Source organism: Gossypium hirsutum, chromosome A03, assembly GCF_007990345.1.
Source record: "Gossypium hirsutum isolate 1008001.06 chromosome A03, Gossypium_hirsutum_v2.1, whole genome shotgun sequence".
NCBI classification, from domain to species: domain Eukaryota; kingdom Viridiplantae; phylum Streptophyta; class Magnoliopsida; order Malvales; family Malvaceae; genus Gossypium; species Gossypium hirsutum.
Genome location: NC_053426.1, coordinates 8,616,265 through 8,641,713, shown reverse-complemented (window position 1 = coordinate 8,641,713; position 25,449 = coordinate 8,616,265). Strand labels below are relative to the sequence as shown.

General features: G+C 31.5%; 1 protein-coding gene across 1 annotated transcript; it reads left to right on the top strand.

Annotated features, from left to right (window-relative positions):
- The first annotated feature begins 7,138 nt into the window (after positions 1 to 7,138).
- LOC107886013 (probable protein phosphatase 2C 4) lies at positions 7,139 to 10,607 on the top strand. Its single transcript, XM_016809801.2, has 4 exons — positions 7,139 to 9,101; positions 9,190 to 9,303; positions 9,862 to 10,126; positions 10,220 to 10,607. Exons 1-4 carry the CDS (start codon positions 7,404 to 7,406, stop codon positions 10,333 to 10,335), a joined length of 2,193 nt encoding a protein of 730 aa, XP_016665290.2. The 5' UTR covers positions 7,139 to 7,403; the 3' UTR covers positions 10,336 to 10,607.
- Positions 10,608 to 25,449: the final 14,842 nt, after the last annotated feature.

Below are 25,449 nucleotides of genomic sequence, written 5' to 3'. Positions count from 1 at the left end.
AATATTATAAATTATAAAATGAAAATTTGAAAATTATGCTTCATCTTGTTGGAGTCATTCCAAATCAGAGTTCTTTTTATTGTTATTTATTATGGTTTCTTTGTTTTACTTAAGAATAGATATTTTTTATGTTAGCATTTGGGCAAAAAAATCTCACCAACAAATCAGATTAAGACTTTTTCTAAATTGGAATTTATCATATTTTTCATTAAAAAAAACAGATTTCAACCACTCCAAGTTTTGATTTTTTTTATCTTTATACCATTAGTTAACTCTCTTAATATTTGAAATTAGGTGTGCAAAATTATAAATTCTCAATTTTGCCCATACAACCAAAATTTAATTAACAAAATTGTTTATATTTTTATTACTTTATTAATATATATTTTTAAAAAAATCAATACTCGAATTGTTTTTATATTAAATTTATTTCATTCACGCACATAGTGCATGTACCATAAAACTAGTAAGAATAATTCAAAAATAATTTTTTTTAAGAAATGATAAAATAAGTAGAGTTGAAACATATTCTTGCTTTTGCATAAGCAAGGATTAATATATAAATAAAGTTTAAGAAGAGGTGGTGGGGTGGGTCAAGGGATTAAATTAAAGAGATGGTGGCTTAGCATTTAGCCAAGGTTTTCTCCACTATCAATTTCTGATATCATGATACCTTTGAATTCTTGTGTGTGGGATATTATTATGGAAGTGGGAAATCAAGCTTTACCATTGTTTATTAAAAAGAAAAATCAAATTAGCAATAATCTATGTCTTCTTGGACTCTCAATTTTATCTAATTATATATATATATTAAAATATTTATTTTAAGACTTAATTGGTATAGATATTGTTGTCAATGCATTAGGACATAGGTTCGAGTGCGTTGAAGCGCATTACCCTCTTATTTATGAGTTGAGAACAAACTGAGTAGTTCTAGACATTCTGTCAAAAATAACAAATATGATCAGAATTTATAGGATTTAACCCGTCTAATTAAAGTAACGATTAAAAAATATATAATAATGAATTAATAACAATAAAATTATAATTAATTCTTTTCAACTTATATCTATAAACATTGATTAATCATTTATTAAAATATTGGTATTAAAGCACTTAATAATAAATGATCAAATTATGGTTTTGGTCCTTCTACAGTTCTAAAGTTTAAGATTTTAACTTGACATAATTTGTATGTTATAATTTTATGATGTTATTAGTTAATTTAAATAGTATCAAATTTATTTTTTATATTAGAAAAAAAGGGTAAATAAAATATAGATATATAAATATTGGGGTAATCACTTAGTCTCCATCCAACATCGTTGTGGAGGTGTTGGCCTCTATCATTCAATTATTATGTACCTAAAAACCATTTAACTTTGTCTCATGATACACCATATATTGATTTTTTTAGGTGTCATGTGCCAAGCATTTTCTAGCACGTGTCCATATACTAAAATAACATAACCCAAGAATATTTCATATAAACTTTTAGACAATTTTTTTTGGAAATTATTTATTTTTAAATCAATCAAATTTAATTATTATTATTAAATTATGGCACACCTGAATAATAATTTTATAAAAATAAAATATAATTTTAATTGAAATGATAAGTTGAGTTAATGAAAGTTATGAGATTTCAAATTTAAATCTTATTATTTTTATGTAACTTTCTCTATTTTTATATAAATAATAATATTTGTTGCTTTAAATTAAAGTGCTATGATCAATTATTCACAATATGAAATGAAACATAATACAAAAACGAACATATATATATACATAAAAAAAAACATGAACTCAATATGGATATTCAAGTTAGTATAATGGCCAAATTACATTTCGGTACAAAAGATTCTTTCATTTCGGCCAAGTTAGTATAATGAAAATTTGCCCGTTTTAGTCCTTGAGTATTTGTAAAATTTTAAGTTAATTTAACGATAAAATTATATTTTGGTCCATTTTAAAATTTAGAATTTAATTATGCCTTCTCTTAAAACAAAAGGTTTATAATTTTATCCCTTGAAAATTGTAAAATTTTACATTAGTACAATGACGAAATTATTTTTTTAACTCTTTTAAAAATTTATAATTCAAATTTGACCAATCCCCCCTCCAAAAAAAAAAATCTAGATATTCGCCCCTGCATTTTTGGCCCCCTAAAACAACTTTTTAACTTTGCCCTTGCTTTGGCTCCATTCTTGTCCAAAATGATGCAAATTTGAAACGATAAATTAAAAATATTAGATAAACAAACTCAAATGACTCCAACACAAAACAATTTAAATCTAAAATGATTCAAACTTAAAATAACTCAAATATTTTAACCCTCAAATTCACCTTGGGACGATTAGTTTGATATATATACATATTAAATTTTTAGTAATGACATGATATAATTTTAAAGAGTTATTTCATCACAGTTTTTATAAAATTTAAATTTAAAAATAAAATGAAAAACATATTAAATGCATATGCTAAAATGAAGATAAAAATTATAAATAATAGACTAGACTTAATTGCTAAACTAAGGTAAAAAAAATTTATATTAAAAATAATGCCATGTGAAAAACTAATTTTAAAATTTAAAAGTAAAAAAATATTAGAATTTTATCCATTCTATTTGTGGCCTTCGATTTTTACCCATCCAATAAGTACATTTCACCTTAGACTAGTTCTCATATCACACGTGTTTATTTTTAAAAATGTTATATTTTTAAATTTTTATATATTTTTTTAGTTAAATAAAAAAATTGATTTAATTTATAATAAAAATCCATTCATTTTGAAAAATAATTGAGAAAATAAAATAACATTTTAAAAATAATAAAAATAAAAAGTAGAAAACAATTCATAGTAAAATATTAAGTATTATTAACATAATATTTAACATAATATTTCACAATATAATGGTAAACAACTATTTATAAATATGTAAATATTATTAAAATAAAAAAAATTATAAAACTATCAAAAATTAAATAATATTAAGTAATTTATAATATATTATGATATTTTTTAAATAAAAATTTTAAAATACATGATTAAATTAATGAAATTTTATATTAATATACTATCATATTAATTAATATTATTTTTATTAATATCAACATAATAATGTCAATAAATTATTATTTTAATATTAAATTTAATAATATAATTTTTAGTTTATATATATTATAGCAATTATCTTTTACTTAATATTGCCAAAAATAATAAATAAAATTATCATTAATTATATATTCCGTAAATCCTAATTCGTAATCAAAATTAATATAAACAAAAAAGTCAAGCAGAGCTGCGGGTTGTACTCGGAAAACCTGGCGTTGACAAAAGGGATTTTCTGTGGAAGTCAGATACTCGTGAAACGTGTCATTCATCCCTGCCTTATTCAATAATAAATAATCTCGATCCAACGGTGATGGTGGCACGCTTTTCCAGGCACAATTAAGGAGTGTTTTTCTTGTGGGTGGCTCTTTTGACTTTGATAGCTATTACCAGAATTTATGACCTTTCAATTTTTCTCACCAAAACCACTTCCCCATTCTCTAACTTGGCGCGTGCAATTAACTCTAAACAAAAAATTTAAACCCAAGTTTAAATATAATAAATACGTAATAAATTAAAATACGAGCAATATTTTGATCAGATTTGATTATATATGATAAATAACTATTGATGGTGCTCGCAATTTGAACGCAGGTTCTACATGGTCGGTATCGGTGGCACGAGATGAGCATGGTAATTGGATATGGGGAATAGAAAGAAGTATTGAAAGATGCAGTGCACTACAAGCTGAGCTTTAGGCCATTTATGATAGCCTCCAATTAGCTTGGGAAGTTAAATGGGCAAATATTATTACCGAGACAAATAGCGTTTTAGCTATCAAAGGTGTTCACGAAGATTTTAGAGGATATTCTAATAGAGATTTGATTGTGCAAATCCAACAACTATGCAAGCATGAATGGATAGTGCTCTTTAAGCAAGTATCTAGAGAGGCGAATTTGGCTGCTGATATTTTAACTAGATTGATGAAAGGTTTTCTTATAGGCACGAGAATATTTCATGTTCCCCCTCCACAAGTTGATGATCAGTTGCGAACAAACAGACAAGTTATGCCATCCAACCCAGATACTACTGTTAGCTTGTAATTGAAGCTTGTACATCTTGTTATCAAAAATAAAATTTTATTTAGTGACAACCCAAAGCAATTTTTTTTAAATGATGAAAATATTTAATTCTCTATAATATGTTTGAAATTGCATTTAAAAAAGTTATGACAATTAAAATTACATAGTACCAACTAATTATTTCTATAATAGTCTCATTTGTCTATTAAAATTTTAGATGTTACTGAAACGTGATTGTTATACACTTATAATGTCATTTGAGTCACCTATAACAACATTTGAGGTTTAGATCGTATTTGATTCTTTTTTAGATTTTAAAATTTAAAAATCATAATATATTAAGAATATTAATTGTTTAGATTTAAACAAGTTTACAAATATAATTTCACTTATTAAAAATGTTTTTTCTAATACAATTATTAATATATTTAGTATAAAAATTAAAGGTTTTATTGATATAGTATCTTAATTAAATTTTATAATTTATATTTGACTGAAGAACATAATTAATTGTACTAAAATTTGAGACAAAAAGATGTTATAGAGAAGAATATATTTGCACGATGGCTGTTTGGGGACATCGAATTCAGCTTTGCTTCGACGAATTCAATAGATGTTACAGTGCAAGGAACATTGGGTGCTTACGTATGTCCCTAGGGAGAGAAATCAATTCGTTGATCGTTTAGTGTTCAGAAAGATTGAGTGCTTTTGATCATTTAGTTTAATTTAGTTATCTCGTATTTTTATTCACCAAAAAATAAATAAATGAAGAGAGTGCTAAATTAGACAAAAAATAATATAAACACTATATTAAAAAATATTAAATTAAGCCAAGCTAATATAAAAAAACTGTAAGTATTATAATAAAATGATGTAGTTGAAAGGGAAATGTTAGCAAAATCATTAATCATTGGTAATATTTTTGTGTTTCAAAATGTTTGACTTAAAAACACTTATTAATACCATATATCTAATTAACAAAAAATAATATTTAATTTTAAATTTACAAATTGTTAAAACAAATAAGCCCGTAAACTATCACTCTCAATTAATGTACCATCAAAATTGAAAACCCTTTAACAATATTTGTCAACTTGTCCAAGAGCATGAAATCCACGCTCTCTAACTTACAAACTCTATTCAAACTACAATAATAAACCTTCCCTTAAACACCACCAAATTTATGCAAAGGTAAGATAATGTAATTTTTAAAATTTAAATATGAAATTATGTAGCATTTTAAAAATTCGAACTCTCATTTAATTTTGTTTCCCAAGCGGCTTTGTTTATATATGGTTTTGCCTTATGGTGGTGTCCGCCTTTGAGTTGTCTATTGTCCGTCTTTTTTTCCTTCTCACTAACCATTTCTTTATTCTTCTCATTCAATACACATGTTTTATCTCTTTTCAGTTTACAGATTTATTTTGTGGGTATCTTTGTTATCTTCACAAATTATGATGAACAGATGACAGCGCCTGTCGTTAGCTAAAACTCCACCGACCACCAGTAGTTTTTCTTGGAAAGTAGGTGCCTCTTCATTAGCTTCTTAATTTGTTTCTGTTTTGAGAGTATTTAATGATTACAAATAATTTCATGAGTTGATTTGAACTCGTGTTGTCTTAAGTTTTATATTTTTTTTTGTTTTTCCATTGTTTAATAAATTTTCAGTTTTAAAAATTTTTGTTTGCTCTTGTAGCAAGTTTTTTAGCCTTACTTATGCATGTAACCTTAGTTTTACAAGTGATTTTATAGATAGTTTTATTGTCATCCCCTCTAGTTTGGTAAATGCTCGACTCTTTTGTCGATTTTTGCTCGTAGCTTTGAACTATTCAGGACTAGTTTTTATATTGTATTAACTGCTTGTAATCACTCCAAATATGTCGTACTTAAGTTGTGACAAAACCAATTGTCAACGTGTCATGATGTTCTATTTATACTGAGGCTAGAGTCTTTATTATGTTGATGGAGCTTGTCCTCCACCATTTACAATGAATGTTTTGTTATTTTTTTCTCTTGCATTGTATAATTTTATTCATTAAATTAATTCATAAAATTACGTTTGAAACTCATAACTAATATTACACAAATAAAATGCTAAATCTTGGATTTGGGATCGAAAGGTTTCTAATTTTGGATTGGGGATTGTAAGATTTTTAAGTACAGTTTTAATAAATAGATTAATTTCAATTTATATATTATTTTCACAGAACTTAAAATAGTCACATGAGCAATTTTCTTTTAGAAACATCACAAATCCAATTTAATGAAAATTTCTTCAGAAAATTAAAATTTTAAAATTAAAAGTAGTACTAAATTCTAAATGAGAGAATAGTATAGAAAGCAAAAGCATAGTTAGACCTTAAAAAATTTTATTTTATATTAAAGGGTTAAAACATGCTATTAGTATATGTACTCATCCAAAATTTGAAATTTTGTAATTGTACTTAAAAAGTTAAAAATTCAATTCTATGTAAAGAGAGGAGAGCACTTAGACTATTTATTAGAAACCTAGTAATTTCTTTGCTTACACTTGTTAGCATAGGATTTCTAGGAGCAGAAAAAATCGCCTATGAATGGATCTTTCTTATAGTCATTCTATTAATAAGTTTCATTATTTTATATCGGGAAATAAATAAAAAAAGAATTGGATTCTTTTGTTGCTAATCCATTTTTTGTTAGTGATTTTGGCTTTTATCTTACGCTCTTTCCTATCCGAGATGATTTCGATATTATAGTCCAATAATTATTGTTGCTTGTAATTTTTGTTAAAATTTGTCAATTATATGCAACTTTTGATGAAATACTAACAGTGTTAATGAGTGGATTGTAATTTTTAAATCAGAAAAGAGAGTTAAAATTTTAACTTTTAAGTATAAGGACTAAAAGTTAAATTATGTCAAAGTACAGGGACTAACAGCATATTTTAAGCATATATATTTCAAATTTTGTGAAACTCGACTAATAATATAAACCCCTTTCTTAGTCAACGCCCCCACCACTCACTTCACCCAAAACATTAATAAAGTTAAAATAAATAATAAAAGCATAAAAACACTAATAAAATGGAACCCAAAAGAAAGTGTTTTTTTTTTCTTCAATTTGAAAAGCTTCTCTCTTTCTTCTTGCCAAAAGTCAACGCCTTTCTTCTTCACCTTCCTCTTCTTATCTTCTTTCTCTTTTCCCCCTGAAAATTTAAGAGCAAAATAAAAGAGAGAAAAAGGGAACACAAATATATTGAATTTTTATTTTTAATTCTTTTGGGGGGTTATGGGTAACGGTTTCGGCAAGTTAAGCGTGTGTTTCACCGGCGGCGGCGGATATGGCGGTGGGGAAGAAGCTCGACGTCGGAAGGAAATCTCCATGTTGCTATCGGATCCCCTCGACGAAGGCCTTGGCCACTCCTTTTGCTACGTCAGACCCGACCCAACCCGACTCTCTTCGTCCAAGGTCCATTCCGAGGAATCCACCACGACTTTCCGTACGATCTCCGGCGCCTCCGTCAGCGCCAACACGTACACGCCGCTCTCGACGGCGCTGGTGGACCCGTACGTCAGCTACAGCAACGGCTGCTTCGATAGGGCGGCGGCTTTCGAGAGCACCACATCGTTTTCCTCGATCCCGCTGCAGCCGATCCCTAAGAGCTTGATAAATTCTTCCGGTCCCATGTCCGGTAGCCTAGTTTCAGGTTCGGGTCCCTTGGAAAGAGGGTTTATGTCGGGTCCGATCGAGAGAGGGTTCATGTCGGGTCCCCTCGATAATGTTAATAACAATTACAGTCGTGGGTTATTTTCGGGTCCACTCGAAAAAGGCTTCTCCGATCAGTTTCAAAGAAGCTTTTCCCATGGCGCTTTAGCTTTTAAACCCAGATCGAGAAAAGGGTCTTTAATTCGGATCCTCCAAAGAGCAATCTCGAAAACCGTTTCTCGCGGCCAAAACTCTATCGTTGCTCCGATTAAAGGTGTCGTTTCAATTAAAGAACCCGAATGGATAATCGGGTCCGAAAAGAACCCGATTCCCCATCACAACGAGAATTTAACCGTCAGCAGCTTGAATCTGAGCAGCGAAGGTAGCTTAGACGACGAGGAGTCAATGGAAAGTCAAAATCTTCAATGGGCACAGGGGAAAGCCGGCGAAGATCGGGTACATGTCGTTGTTTCGGAGGAACATGAGTGGGTTTTCGTTGGGATTTATGATGGATTCAACGGCCCTGATGCTCCTGATTATTTGTTATCAAATCTTTACTCCAATGTTCATAAAGAACTCAAGGGTTTATTGTGGGATGATGGATTCGAACAAGCCCCTGCAACTTCCCCTGAAGATGAAAAACAGAGCAATGAACTAGAATCAGCTAAGGGTTGTTCATATGATGCTTGTTCCCGATGTTTAGAGCAAGAAGATGCCAATTTTGATTCGAATTCAATCTCGAAATCAAAGAAAGGAAAGAACTCGAAGTCAAAAAAGTACAAAGGCGCAGCGATGAATAGGTGGGAAGAGAATCAAAGGAGGTGGAAGTGTGAATGGGACAGGGAAAGATTAGAACTTGATAGGAAGTTAAAGGAACAGCTTAGTCGAAACAAGTCGGGCGGATCAAGATCGATGGCGATAAACCACGGGGACGTATTGAAAGCTTTGTCTCAGGCTTTGATGAAAACAGAGGAGTCTTATTTGGATATAGCAGATAAGATGCTGATGGAGAACCCAGAGCTGGCTTTGATGGGGTCTTGTGTGCTTGTTATGTTGATGAAAGGTGAGGACGTTTATGTGATGAATGTTGGGGATAGTAGGGCAGTTTTGGCTCAAAAAACTGAGCCTGATTATTGGTTAGGCAAAGCTAGACAAGATTTGGAGAGGATCAATGAAGAAACATTGCATGATCTTGAAGGTTTTGATGGTAATAGATCTAATGTAATCCCTGATTTAACTGCATTTCAGCTTAGTGTGGATCATAGCACCAGTATTGAAGAGGTAAAAATTTCAGCACAAAAACAAATGATTTAGATACCCTTTTTTTTCCCTCTCTTTGTCATTAATGATGGATTTTGATTTATCTCAGGAAGTTCAAAGAATAATTGATGAACATCCGGACGATGCGTATGCATTGATGAACGACCGAGTTAAAGGTTCTTTGAAGGTCACTCGAGCTTTCGGGGCTGGTTTCCTCAAGCAGGTAACTCTCTGTTGTCTAACTTTTATGATCAAACTACATCAGATTGGATTTGGGTTCCTTTGTGTTTTGAGAAAATGAACATGTTTGGTAAACTTTTGGGCATAAAGGTTTGCCTTTTTTTAAGGAATATTGTCCAGAAATGGCCTAGTTTAAAGTTGATTCTTTGGAGCATCATTTTAGAGAACAGCAATCACATGTGGAACATTAGTATATTATAGTTATAATCATGGTTATTAAATGGGACACATCAGAAAATAAAAAAGAGAGGATGTGGTACTAAGAACTATTGTTTACAAATTGGTCAAGTTAAAGCTGTCAGTCCAAAAGAATATGGCTTTTCCAAAAAGAACCGGATGATATTCTGCAAGTAGATTGAATAGCATACATAGAAATAGATCTTTTCTTTTCCCTTTTCCTGAAAAAAAAAAATCGATGTGCCTCAGGATTGTTTCTTTCCCTTTCTGCAATGTGGACCATATAGGAACTTAGAATTTGATTTTTTTTTCCGAATTCTTTCCATTTCTGATGACGGTCGTTCTCGGTTTCAACTTGTGGCAGCCTAAATGGAATGATGCATTGCTAGAGATGTTTAGAATTGATTACAAAGGAACTTCTCCATATATCACTTGTGTTCCATCTCTCCACCACCACAAATTAGGTCCCAAAGACAGATTTTTGATACTTTCTTCTGACGGCCTCTATCAATACTTAACGAACGAGGAAGCCGTCTTCGAGGTCGAACATTTCATCACCCTGCAACCCGAAGGTGATCCCGCACAGCATCTTGTTGAGGAAGTGCTGTTCCGTGCAGCCAAGAAAGCCGGTACCTACTCTATAGTAGTCTCATTTTCATCTTTGTTCCTCATTTCACTAAAAAACACTCAAAACTCAATATACTTGTTCTTGGTTATTGCAGGTATGGACTTTCATGAGTTACTCGAAATACCACAAGGGGATCGACGGCGGTACCATGACGACGTTTCCATCATAGTTATTTCATTAGAAGGAAGAATATGGAGATCTTGTGTATAAGTAGAGAAAAAAAAACAGATAGAAAATATAGAGATATCTGCTAAAAGAAAGTCCAAATTTCCTTTTTTTGAGTTTTTTTTTTTCCTGGTCACCATTGTAACATAGCTATTAAGTTCCTCAAAGACACTGAGGAACTTAGTTGTGAAATGTGCAGGGTGGTGAAAAAGGGGTGTAAAGGTGTAAAAGCTGGTTCATGTTGATTATATAAACTGTCATAAAAATTGTAATTTTCTACTAATAAATGACAATTCCTTTTGAAAAGAAAAAAAAAAGGGAGGGGGGGGGTTTGCCCTTTTTGAGTTTTGTTTTTCATCCCCAGTCACTTTCTATGGTTCATATATGTAAACTGTTGTGCTATCAGCATCTGCATCTTTTGCAACATTCTTTTAGTGAACAATCCAATACTCCAATGGTTTTATCAAAAGTGAAATTTGTCTGTGGTCTATATTCTCTATGGTTGATATGAACACCTTTTTTTTTTAATTTTCCTGGAGAATCTGAGCAAATATTGAAACTGGTTTTGTGCCACATCAAAAAGCCTTCAATCTTTGGGATTCACCCTTAGTAGCATCTAAAAAATCTGGGTTTTATTTGTTATGAAAAAAAGAAAAAGAAAACTAATTTTATCTTTTTCTTCAACATTAATACTTAGTGGTCTAATTATCATTTTAGTCATATTTACATAATTTGATCGTTTTATTTTATAATGTCATTAATAGCTTTAAATTGATAACATCATTAGTCGATCTTCAAGCATTTAACTAATATTTAAATTTATTTTATTATAGATTGTATAGGATTGATTGGATTTTCACATTTGCCTCAACTATATGGTTGCCTAACAACCTTATCAACTTACCATAAAATTCTAAAAGGGATCAAATTATAAAAAAATTAAAGTACAGGGATTAAAACCAAAATTTTAACGTAGTAATTAGACCATGCCTGAATAACACCTCAACATTTAGCCAATGGAGGCAAGTTAAAACTGAAAGATGTTAGATGTAAAATTGATGATGATTTCAAATCTCAGTCTGCAGACAATTATGACTGCTTTTCCCCACAGTCAGCAGCAGAAGCAGAAGGAGATGTATATATAAAAATTAAATGAAGTTGAATTAATTCCAAGCATCAAAGCAATGAGAGTGTGAAGTACTTCATTTCTGTACATTTATTGATTTTGAGAAGGTCTTAAACAATGTAGGTGAAAGTCATGAATGAACCTCTACAACCCCACCAACCCACCCAAAACCACACACCCCCATTAAATGAAGTACTAAAAATAAAAAAAATACAAAAACCCCTTTTTATGCAGAGCAAAGAAGAAGAAGAAGAAGAAGAAGATGAAGAATGAACTGAAAACCCTCAGCATGAAGCAAGTGGTGTGAATTTATATCTGTCAATGGATGAGTCCACGTAGCAAAGGGGATGAGGTGTGTATTACTACATAACAGGACCCTACTTCACTAAAGATAAAAGTTTTGCCCCATAATATGTCATAACTGCTAACCACTTTGGAATTGGAGAGTAAATGCATTGTGAATAGGATGGGGAGAGTTTGGTTTGGTGGTTGCTGAAATTCATCTCGGTCACCCATAAACACCACTCATTTTTCTTTGTTTATATAACCCAATACTACTTTCTATTTTTGTTTTCAACGATTTAATTATTAAAATTTGATCGATAAAAGGAATTTAGTTAAATTAAATTATGTGACACTTTTAAAACGAAAGATATGATCAACTTAAAACCACGTCCAAGTTATGTAAACAACAAAAAGTGAGAGAAAATATCAACTTCCTTTTTACTTCTTTAATTAGCGTCGAAAAAACTTACAACCTCATATTTAATATTTTCATTTAGTTATTTGGAGACCTATGCATGTAATATTGGTCATGCAAACAATTTTTTTTTCTTAAAAATGGAAAATAAATAGAATTCCTTTGGAATTGTAGTTTTAACTATTAAATCAAAAGTGTAGAAACACTAAATTAATGAGAATAAAAGTAGAAATGTTAAATGTTAAATTTAAGAAGAGTACAGGGACTGAAAATAGAATTAAATCTCGATAAAAACTGTAGCGGCCATTTCCACAGCAGCTGGGCCAGAACGTGGGCTGTCAGCTTATGAATGCTAAAAGATCCAAAATTGAATTGTTGGCAGGTCCTAGGGTTGGGTCAGTTTGATACTTTGATTTTCATTTTGGGCTTCTTTTTTTAAGACAAAAAATTAGTTAATTTTGAGTTAGTCATTGTCACCAATCTAACAGTCGGATATTGTTATATATCAGTTTTAGGTCTTGATTTAATTATAACTATTGTTATTGTATCAATAAAGATGTAAATTTTTCGATTGAATTTTAACACGGTTGATATCGGTAGTGTTACCAGTACAGGAGGATATGAGTTCGAGTGTGTTGAAGCACATTTATTTTCTTATTTAAGAGTTTAGATAAATTATGGATAATTCTGAACATTATATCAACTTAAAAATTTATTAAAAAATTATAAAAATTCAAGAATAAATTAAAAAAAATCTAAAAAAGGGTAAAGTTCTAAAAGTTTATAAAAACAAAATACCTAGAGAGCGATATGAAAAAGAAATTTTTTATATTAAAAATTTGAGATTAATTGTGCACGTGAAATGTTATTTTCAAAATTGAACATGATTACCTGACCAGATCAATTGGATCAGGAACCGGTCAGGTATTAGTGCAGAATAAGGGGTTAGACCAATTGACCTGCAAGCTAGTACGACCTAACAATGGAACCGTTTTCTCTATTTTTAATATATATTTTTAACAATTTAATCAACTGAACCGGATAAAACGGTTGGACCAAGAACAATTGATTTGAACAGTTCTATTATCAATCCAATTTTAAAAACATAAAATGAAAATATAAAATTATTATAAAAAAAATTGAAATATTTTAAAATACATGTCATTATTTCATTGATTGTAAATATAAAAATTAACTGTGTCAACCAAATGCCTAAAAGGTTTCTAATTTAATTAACGATTTCTAAATTCTAAGTAGTAATTAATTCCAAAAAATGTTAAGATAAGTTGAGAAGTTGGAAGGCTAAAATCATTCTCCAAACTCAACATGATTCAAAATATAAATTTCAATTGATGTTAAGCTGCTCATATTTGTACATGTTTAAATCAAACTTATTTTATTTGTTTAAATTAATATGTTATTATTATTTAATATTTCCTAAATATATATATTATTAAAATTTTAAGTATAAATGAATTTATATATTTTTAATATTTACGTAATAGTAATATATTTCTTTTTCTTATGATATAAATTACATACTATATAAATATATATATATTATAAATTGAAAATTGAGTAAGGTGGAGTCATGAATATTGTGGCTCAAGTTTGACACGTATATAAAAAGTTTTATTCTAGTTGTTTGTCTATGTACTATTTGTTTATTTGAAATTTAATCCTCTTATTCTTTTTATGTAATAATTTTAGTACAATTGATAATACTATTATAAAATGTTAGCTTAAATTAGGAGTGATCTAATTCAGTGAAGGTTTATTTGACTTCAGTTATTAAATAAAGTATGAGTAAAATACGTGTAGATACTTTAGTAATTAATTTCTAATTGCCGATGGACCGTTTTCAAAAAATAGAGAGCCATTTCCTCTAAAATACTGGTGTGTTAATTTAGAAGATCAAAATTATAATATTTCAAGATATCAAGATTTTGATGGATTCAAGTATTTTTTCCGCATTTAGTCTTGTCCTTAACTTGTTCTTGATGATCTGATATGACAGATACTTATTTTTCGAATTTATGTTAAAAATATCAGGGTTTTAATTTTTTTTTGAAGAAATTAATATAAATCATACCGTAAAAAGATGTTTGTGAGATGGGATTAAATGTATAATTCCATTGAGAATCTAATTTAATAGTTGGATGTATATATAAATTAATTAATTGCGCACAAAGCTTTTACAAATTCTGGTACATTTCAATGTGCGATTAGGCACTTTGTCATTGAATTCGATTTCCTTTTTCTCTTTTTTTTCTTTTCATACAACTACTTTGCAAATGTTAGAATCTGTATCTATGTATATATTTGTGCGATTACTTTTTTCTTTTTGCTCAATTAACTTTGCAATATTCGATAAGAAATGTTTTGGTATTTTGGTGGACTGTGTCACATTTTGTTGGATTCAAATTTTAATTGATTTTTAATGGTTTTTTAAATAAAATTATGTTATTACTTTTTAAATAAGATTGAATAAATTGGTTAAAGGTTAAATCAGTTAAAAATTAAGGTTTTCGGTTTTTGATCGCAACATTTAAATAATTTTATTTTGGGTTATTTTAGAAATGATAGCGCAATCAAAATTTTCAATTTTGACCTTTGGCTATTATGGAAATATTAAATTTGAATATTTGTATGTTTATATATATATAATAATTTGGTTAAAACAATAAGTTGTCAAAGTAACCTCTGTTGTTGAAATTATTTCGTTTTAAAATATGAAAATTGTATGCATGTAACTTAAGCTATATTAATATTTATTGATCCAAAAGAAGGTTAATATTTAACAAAATTACATGTGCAACCGTGGTAATAAACATGTGACGATTATTCGATTTTATATGTAAGTAATAAATTGGCCCAAAGGAAGATTTTTTGTTTGACATGTTCTTATTGTTAGTGTTTGATTACTACAACAACATCTTACTTATAAGTTAATAGTTTGTCCAAAGATAAAATATTAATGGAGTGTTTGATATCTTGAGATGGAGTTTACTTTTATTCAAATTTATTAGTTTGGTTTATATTTGAAGACTAATGTGAGCTTATTTTGTTTGATTCAACTACTATTATACTTGCCAACTTCATTGAATGAATTGAAACATTCAGGGGCATTATGTTCAATAAGATTACCATCGCTAAACAATTCACGGTCAACATTGAAAAAAGTTTTGTCAAGAATAACAAAACTAAAATTGATACATTCTTAAAAAAATGTAACTTTAATATGGTATACAAAGAAAAATACAAAAGTTGTGGATATGATACAACAAAAGAAACACTCAAATGATTCAACTAATGATGGTTGTTTATCTTGTGGTGCGAAAGGTGCACTACTTAATTTTGTTTGTTCTAAGGTTAATTTAACTTTGATACCTAGACACACTTGGTGGATAGATTTCAGTGCAACAACTCACATTAGTGTATCTTTGCAAAGTTGTCAAAACTACCGAAAGCGAAATGATGGTGAAAATACATCTATATAGTCGATGATGATTTGGCAGAAGTTGAAGCAATAGGAACTTTTAGATTATTATTAAGGACAAAATTTTATTGGATTTGAATGAGACTTTTGTTGTACCATCTTTTTAGGCGAAACTTGATTTCCATTTTAGCATTGGACAAATTCAATTATTCTTGTTCATTTGGAAATGGAAAATTTTGTCTATTTCATAATTCAAAATTGGTTTGTTTGTTCTTTATCAATTTATGATAACCTATATTTATTTGAAACTATTACTTCATTTAATAGATCCTTACATACCATCATAATAGGTAAGAAATACAAATTAACCACTAAGAATTTGGTTTCGTTGTGGCACAAGAGATTAAGTCACATCTTTAAAATAAGAATTAAGAGACTTGTGTCTGACGGTATTCTCAATCCCCTTGATTTTTTGAATTTTTATGTGTGTGTTAATTGTATTAAGGGGAAACTAACAAATATTAAGAGAGTTGGTGCAAACAGGAAAATAGACATATTAGAACTAATACACATAGATATTTGTGGACCATTCCCTATGGCTTCTTGGGATGATTTTTTCACAATATGACTACCTTAATCTCATTAATGAGAAATCACAATCGTTTGATATGTTTAAAAATTATAAGGCTGAAGTTGAAAATCAACTTGGCAAAAGAATTCAAAGCGTTAAACCTAACTGTGGCGGTGAATATTACGACAGATGTGATGGTGTAGATGAACAATGTCTAGGACCATTTATGAAATTCTTAGAGGAAAGTGGTATCGTCCCGTAGTACACTATGTCAGATTCACCCACTATGAATGGTGTTATTGAAAAACAAAATAGAACACTTAAGAACATGGTAAAAAGTATGATTAGTCATTCCACATTGCCTAAATCACTATGAAAGAAGCATTAAAGATTGCAGTGAAAGACTCTTTTAGGATTATAATGACTTTAGTGGCACATTTTGACCTTGAGCTACATCAGATGAATGTCAAGACTGCATTTCTAAATGGCGAAATTGATGAGACGATTTATATGGTGCAGCTAGAAAACTTTGTACCCAGTGATGTAAAGTCAATGATTTGAAAATTAAAGAAATCCATCTATGGGCTTAAGCAAACATCTCGTCAATGGTATTACAAAATTCACCAAGTGATTATCTCATTCAGTTTTGAGATAAATTTAGTTAATGATTGTATATATCGCAAGTTTAGTAGGAGTAAATATATATTTTTTTGGTTTTACATGTTGATGACATATTGCTTGCCAATAATGATATAGGCATGTTACATGCAACCAAGAGATTTCTATCAAGGAATTTTGAGGTGAAAGATCTTGGTGGTGCAACTTTTGTTTTAGGAATCCAGATATATTGAGATCGTTCTCGAGGTATTCTTAGATTATCATAAAGGGCCTATATTGGAAATATATTAAAGAGATTTGGCATGCAAGACTGTAAATCAGGTGATACCCCTGTTGCTAAAGGAGATAAGTTCAGTCTTGTTCAATACCCCAAGAATGATTTTCAGACTAAGGAAATGCAAAAGATTCCTTATGTTTCAGTAGTAGGGAGTCTAATGTATGCTCAAGTTTGTACGCGTCCAAATATTGCGTACATTATTGGATGTTAGCCAGATATTTAAGAAATCTAGGTATGGATCATTGGAAAGCAACCAAACAAGTTATGCGGTATCTTTAGAAAACCAAACATCACATGCTCACATATTAGATATTTGATAAGCTAGAGATCATCGGGTATACAAACTCTGATTTTGCAAGATGCCAAGATAGCATGAAATCCATATCAAGTTATGTTTATCTGCTTAGCATGAAATCCATATCAAGTTATGTTTATTTGCTTGCTGGAGGAGCTGTCTCTTGGAAGAGTGTTAAGTAAGCACTTGTGCTAAAGGAGACAACTGAGTTTATAACATGTTACGAGGCATCTATGTAATAGCCCAATTTTCAGTGGTGCCGGAAATAGTGATTCGAGATCACTAAATCTGACGAGTAAGTCTAAAAATTTAATAAATTAACATTTATAAGACAAGCATGATTTTAGAAATATTCTTAAACTAGTGAATTTTATGATTTAAAAGAATTTATTAGGTAAATTGGGTTAAAAACGAGGTATCGAGACCTCAATTTTATAAACCAAGCCGTAAATATTTTTATAAATATTTACAGAATGTCATTAAGTTAGTATTAAAGTTTCGTTAGAAAATTTTAACGTTTTGATGGTTAATTAATTAAAAAGGACTAAATTGAAAATGTGCAAATTTTGCTAAAGTGATTAAATAGTTTAAGAGATAAATAAGGGAGGACTTATAGGGCAAATTAACCCAAAAAGGATGGCTGAGGCAGTACTAGCAAGAAAAAAATCTGAAATTTTGGTGAAATAAGGGTAAAATTGAAAATTTTACAAAATTAAGTAAATGAAATAACAATTAAAAGAAATCTAGAAAATTCTTCATAAACTTTCAAAAAAAAACGCCATTGAAGAGTCCTCTTAAGCTGGTTTTTCATATTTTTGCTACAAATCAAGAACCCGAAGATAAACGTGGAAAAGAGAAATTAACAGATTAGTCCCTAAATTTCTACAACTTCTACAAGCTACCCTAGGTAAGTTCATATGGTTGAACTTTCATGATAAATTGTTGATTTAGGAATGATATAATGCATTATTTCATATCTTTGTTATTGATTTATGATTATTGTAATAATATGAAAATCGAATTGAATGTTTAAATTAAGTGGAACGCAAGATTGAGTACGATCGTTCCGTGATACAAGATGAATTTACGGATAAGACCATGGTTGGACCATGGCAATATTTAAATGTAAGACCATAACTGGGCAATGACATTCCAGTGAAAAGATCATAACTGGGTTATGGCATCGTGATTGTAAGACCATGGTTGGACCATGGTAGTGTATGTATAAGTGTAAGACCATAGTTGGGCTATGACATCCTGATGATAAGACCATAACTAGGTTATGACATTACAAGTGTAAGACCATGGCAGGGCCATGACAATATACTTGTAAGACCATAGTTGGACTATGGCATCAAGTAAATGATGTACTCAAATCTGTAAGACGTTCTCTAATTTGACCAAGATTGGTAAGTGTCATATGAAATTAAAGGATAGAATTTAAGTAGTTATTGATATTGAGCTCAATCAAGTGAATTCATCATTTGAAATTGTGAATGGCAGGAAGTGTTAGTGAAATGCTTGTTTAATGATTTATTAGAGTATGTTCGGTAAGACTTATCTTTAAAGCTTATGAATTTACTAAGTTTCGTTAAGTTTACTTGTGTCATTGAATTCTCTTTGTAGATTTTCAACAAGTTCGGAGGATCGGATCAACATAAGGATAACACTATCCAGATTGTTTCAGTAGATTTTGTTTAATATCTTTTGGTTTATATGACATATATAGGGTTGGTTTAGAAAATAGTTAAACTTGTAATATGGTTGTGAATGATACATATGTATATGTTTGTATGCATGTATTTAGTAGAAGTTTTTACTAATCAATAAATGAAGTTATTATCGTATGCTCATGCAAATAAGTCTTGTGATTACATATTATGTTTAAGACATGATTTTTGGCTTGTATTGGTTATTTGCTTGGGAAATATTGGTGTATATCAATGTTGTGTGCAGGTTGATATTAAAAAGGATGAGAAAAATGGCATTAAAATGACCTATTTTTGTCCACACGGGTAGAGACATGGGCGTGTGTCTCAGCTTTGTGTGAGCCACACGGTCTGGACATATGGGAATGTGTCCTCTGCTCCAAAGAAAAATTTTGAGATTTTGAAAAAACTTTCTTCAGTGTTTGGTTTAGTCTCGATTCACTTCTAAAGTGTATATCGGGCCTCGAAGGCCCATCTAAGGGACAATATGATTGTTTTATGATTGATTCTTGATATGAATAATAAAGGTTGTGAAATGTCTGTAATTAATTTGTAAAGTCCGGTAGTATTCTGTAGCCCTGTTCCGGCGACAGATAAAGGTTAAGGGTGTTACAATCTAACCATAGAATTTGGATATGAATTTTGTCACTGGGTTGCAAACTATAAATGGTATAAAAAAGACCACTTAAGTTGTTTTGTAACAATAAATCCTTAGTCCTTTATTCAAATAACAATAGGAGTACATCAAAGTTAAAGCACATAGATATTAAGTTCCTAATTGTTAAAGAAAGAGTTCAGAATAGTCAGGTGTCTATAAAGCATATCGGTACAGACTCCATGATTGTAGATGTTGAAACCATTTTTAATTTAAAAAACGGGAGTTGACTTAAAAACAAAAATGGAATCGCCACAAATCTTTTTTTCGAGGTGTGATCGGATCACCTTAAGATTGATCATTTTAATAAAACATTTGATTTATTAAAACAATGATTTTGGGTCTACGAAATTCGAAAAAAAAAGGGTTCAGGAGTCGGTTACGCATGAGGAAGGTTTGACACCCTCGTAATGCCCAAAATTGGTACCAATTGATTAATTAATATCCTAATGTTGAAAATCTGAAAAAAAAAAGTTAAAATATGATCCCTTTAAAAATGTGCGAACGACTCGAGTTGGATTTTAAGATTCTCCTGTTCCGAAAGAACAAAATATCACGTCCAATACGTTAGGATGCGACATTTTAAACCCTCGAAATCAAGATCCTCTTAGGGTTTACAAAACTCATGCCTTAAAAAAAAGGATATTCGGTTATTTGGTCAAACGAAAAATCGACAGCCAGCACGTTAGGGCACTATTTCTCGAATTTCCAAACACAAAATATTGCATTGTTTTTTAATTTAAGAAAGCACGGATGAAATTTTAAAAGGATACTTGGTTATTTGGTCAAACGGAAAATCGAAACCTAACTTGTTAGGGCAAAATCTTCTCGAAGATGCCAAATACCGAGAATTGCCTTATTTTGAAAACTTTTGAATAAAATGATTTCAAAACTTAAACGATATTAAAACACGACCTTTCAAGCGAATAAAATGCGATGGAATAATAATGTACAACGTAAAGTAATAATTCATAAACAAAATGTTATAATAATGAATCGCAAATAACAAATAAATTCAAAGTAAGAAAATCTAAAATAAAATATAAAACAATTCTAAGCAAATAATACATAAAAAGGATTTAAAATGGAGATAAGGCTTAGGGAGATAAGGATTACCGTCTGCTATCTGTTCCACTACTACTTAGGGATATAAGATCTGTAATTTTCAGCCTGTTTCTCTACTGCTTAGGGAGATAAGGCTCACGCTCTTCGATATGCTCCACTACTACTTAGGGAGATAAGATCTGTAACTTCTAGCCTGTTTCCCTACTGTTTAGGGGGATAAGGCTCATCGTCTTCGATCTGCTCCACTACTGCTTAGGGAGATAAGATTTGTAATTTTCAGCCTATTTCCCTACTGCTTAGGGGGATAAGGCTCACCGTCTTCAACCTACTCCATTACTGCTTAGGGAGATAGGGTGGTCTATCATTTTCAGCCTCTTCCCTACTGCTTAGGGGGATAAGGCTTACCGTCTTCGATCTACTCCACTACTGCTTAGGGAGATAAGATCTGTAATTTTCAGCCTATTTCCCTACTGCTTAGGGGGATAAGGCTTACTGTCCTCAACCTACTCCACTGCTGCTTAGAGAGATAGGATGGTCTGTCATTTTCAGCTTGTTCGTTACGGTTTGTCATTTTCAGCCTGTTCCCTACTGCTTAGGGAGATGAGGCTAGTGGCTTAAATCTGTTCCATTACCGCTACATGGAGATAAGATTCCCCGTCTTCGATCTGTTCCCCTACTGCTTAGGGATATAAGATCTACAATCTTCAGCCTATTCCCTACTGCTTAGGGAGATAAGGCTAGTCGAGATTTGTTGCTTCAACCAAACTTGCTACATCATCCTCTAGGGGACATACCTGTAGAATCGATTTCATAGGCCTATGTTTATGCCTAATGATGATGACAAGGATGCTATGATCAGAATGAGTTAAATGCTCCTAACTAGATGTGCTATGAATGATATATGTATGAGTGATCCCCTTTAATGTTTGGATTGTCATTACTCATTATTCATCAAAGTTCTGTCACCAATGTATTATCCTGTCTTCTCTACTCAGTTAGTATCTTTGACAGAAAATTATCTTTTTTTGACAGAAAATCATCTTCTTTATCCCACTGTAACTCAGGGGTATATGATTTGTACCATCTTCTTCAATTAAATGATCTGCTACACCCCTCTCTAAGTAACATGACCATATGCGTATGCAGAATATCAATTTTCTTTTTCGAGCTGATCCCATTTAATGCTTGGGTGAACATTGCTCGTTATTCGTCGAGGTTGTATCACCAATGGAATATCTTGTATCTGATACTTTTAACAAAAAATCTAAAAAGATAATAACAATTTAGACTCCTCTTTCCAACCCTTAAGTTTGGTAAGTTCTAAACAATAGTCCCGTTTCAGGTTCTTGTATTATTTAAAAGCTTCCAAAGTAATATGCGAAACTCCTTTTATGAAAGTATTATTAGTCCACTAATCATTATTTCGATGCAAAATGCTCGAAAAATATCATAACAACGGACCAGAAGCATAGCTCGAAGCAAATGAGTTAGCTAAGGACAAAAAATGCAATTAAAAAAGAAATTTATTGGGATGTATCTTGAAAAGAATAAGATAATTAAAAATAGCAAAAATGGGTAAAATGAAAGCTAGGTGCCCCAGATATCGCAACCTGAGCTTCTCTGTACAAACTTCTTGAGGACTATTTTGAGCTTAATCTGTGTTTAAGGGATCTAGAGTACTCTATCGATGCCCCAAGATGTAGCATACTTTTTTATTGTTAATTTAGGCATAGCAAGACTACTGTATGCCCCACTTTGATCCAAATTTGAGCTGCCCTTTTCGGGTTTTCAACTCAAATCCCCTTTGGTCTCAAGGCGCCCTTTGCGGGTTTTCGCCTGGCCTCTCTTGTTTCTTTTTCTTTTCTTTTTTGTTTTTTTTGAAACTATTAATTGTGACTGAATCTGAGTTCACCGGATTGGGCAAGTCCTTGCCATCCATCTCAGCCAATATCAATACTCCTCCAGAATAGGCTTTCTTTACTACATAAGGTCTTTCCTAGTTTGGCATCCACTTTCCTCTAAAGTCCTTTTGTATAGAAAGGATCTTCTTCAATGCCAAGTCCCCAATTCTCAAGGATGAACTCCCTTTGTCGTAAGCTTTGACCGTGACGGATATCCTTCAAATTCGACTGATCATATCGGGATTGGATCCATTCTACCTCATCTAACCTTTAGTTTTGGTAAGACTCGGAGAAAAGAAATAATAGACAAAACGCTTCTATTCCACAAACTAATGAGAAAGGCATTGCCCCGATAAAGGTCTTAGTCGAAGTTGGATAAGTATAGAGGGTAAATGGTAACTTCTTTATGTCAATCTTTACAAGTCTCAGTCAACTTCCACAATATTTTTTGCTTCTATCTTTTTGGCTGCCTTTGCTGCACTATGATATGGTGTCTAATCTTTGAATAGACTGCAAACTTTTGACATTGTGCAATTATATTAGACATGATCTTTTCTGATATTACTTGTCGGCACCCGATCTTTCCCCTTTTTTTTTTTGAAATTTGATGACTATTGACCTTGTAATATTGGCATATGAAGCGACCTTCACCCTCTTTGTGAAGTCATCGATGACTACCAAGATGAATCGATTAGACGAGAATGGCTTGATAACATCCATGCCCCCTTGGAAAGAAAGTCTGTAAAGAAATGAATGAGGCAAATGAATCTTATCTCTCTAAATACTGCCTAACTGATACAATCCCCCTCTATGGTGGATCAATAGTACCCAAACCTCATGATTAGTTTGGCTACCGTAAAACTATTAACATGTGTCCTTCTAACACCGTTTAAACATTAGCGTCCATAGGTCTTAATATCCAGGGCATATCCTGACATGATTATGCGAAAACATCTTTGAATTCTTGGAGTAACTCAATGATGATTCGCTTTGTCTTCGTGGCAATGCAGGCTCCAATCTTTACCTCTTGCTCACAATGTCTACTGACCCCTTGTAGAGTAGGATTTGTTTTTTATCATGTTCTACCATCCTTAACAAAATCATGACATATGTTACAATCTTTGTCATCTTCAAAGTCTTGAGATCTGCTTAAACACATATCTCACCCTAAAAAGGATTCAGTTACAACGTTGCTCGTGTCGTTGATATCTAGGGACCTATTGTAGGTTCAAAGGCATATTTCCAAAGAATAAATGATTTTAAGGATGATTATTTGTATGATATGATCATGAATGAAGAATAAAAGAATATTTAAAAAACAGTCCAAAGAACAAAAGAATGTATACGGTGAAATGAAAAAAATGAAAGAATATTTGCTTAAAAAGATGCATTTTATTGAAATAAAAATTCTGGACACAAGCCTATGTCACAAAAGGATTCTTAGTGCCTCTACGCTTAAAGTAACAAGCGTGTTTTGAATATTACTTTAAATTAGCTCTAAAAATACAGGGATCTCTTCCACAGTCCCATTATTCAAAACACTCCCAAGTATGCAAGGATTTGGAAACTTTTATACTCCGATTCTCTATTCGGATATGTCATTCAAATTCCCCGATATTCCTTCCCCGTTTGACTTGTTCAAGGCATTACAACCCTTTTGCCTCCATTTCCAAATATCGTATTTACTCCATTATCAGAGCGATTAGGTTCTAAGGAATCGTCGAACTTTACAATTCCCATTTTAATGAACCTTTCGACCAACTTTTTAAATGTAGTGCAGTTTTCGATTGAGTGTCCCGTTATTCTTGCGTGGTACTCGTATTAGGTATTCTCATTGTACCATTTTGGGATAGAGGTTGCACGAGTTCTGAGTAGAACGGTGACACCACATGCACATCGAAAAGATTCTGATACAACTCTTTATATGACATCAGGATTGGCGTAAATTAGAGCTTTTCTGTATTTGGCCTCGAGTTGGATTCCTGCCTTGAAGACTCTTGATAACTAGTGGTTACAGCCCTCGGCTGGCCTATGTTGACCAATTTGGAAGGCATGCTCACGATGTTCACTTCATTTTCCTTGTTTATCAGGGTTGACTTTTTAGTGCTCTTTCCCGCATCTATCTTTTCTCTTCTTACCGCGTTTTTAATTATCTCACCGGACATTACTATATCTGAAAAACTCAGAATAGTACTTCCCAACATATGGTTAATGAACGGGGCTTTCAGAGTATTGATGAAAAGTATAGTAGTCTCTTTTTCTAGGAGAGGTGGCTGAACTTGTATGGCAACTTCCCTCCACCTTTGGGCGTATTGCCGAAAACTCTCATTCAGTTTCTTTTCCATGATCTGTAGAGTGATCTTATCAAGAGTCATATCCGTCACATGACCATACTGCTTCATGAAGGCCTGTGCTAAATCCTTCCATGAATTGATCTAGGTATGGCTCAATTGATTGTACTATTTGGATGTTGCCCCAACCAGACTTTCTTGGAAACAGTGAATTAATAATTGGTTCTTATTGACATACCCAGTCATTCGTCTACAGAACATGGTGATGTGAGCTTCGGGACAGCTAGTCCCATTATACTTTTCCAATTTAGGCATTTTGAACTTGTAGGAAAGTATTAAGTCGGGACCAAGCTCAGGTTCCTGGCATCAATTCCATGATAATCATCAACATTTTGTACCGGTCTTCTAGTTGCTTTGGGAGTTCCCTCTTTGCTTTTTCCTTTTCGTCTAGATCAGGAACTATAGGAATGATTGGATTGCCCCCCGGATTGGAGCCTGACCCTATCGGGTAA

Coding starts and splice junctions, on each gene's coding strand:
- LOC107886013 (XM_016809801.2), top strand. CDS start 7,404: ATGGGTAACGGTTTCGGCAAGTTAAGCGTGTGTTTCACCGGCGGCGGC. Junction 9,304..9,861: donor GGGCTGGTTTCCTCAAGCAG/GTAACTCTCTGT, acceptor AACTTGTGGCAG/CCTAAATGGAATGATGCATT. Junction 10,127..10,219: donor CCGTGCAGCCAAGAAAGCCG/GTACCTACTCTA, acceptor TGGTTATTGCAG/GTATGGACTTTCATGAGTTA.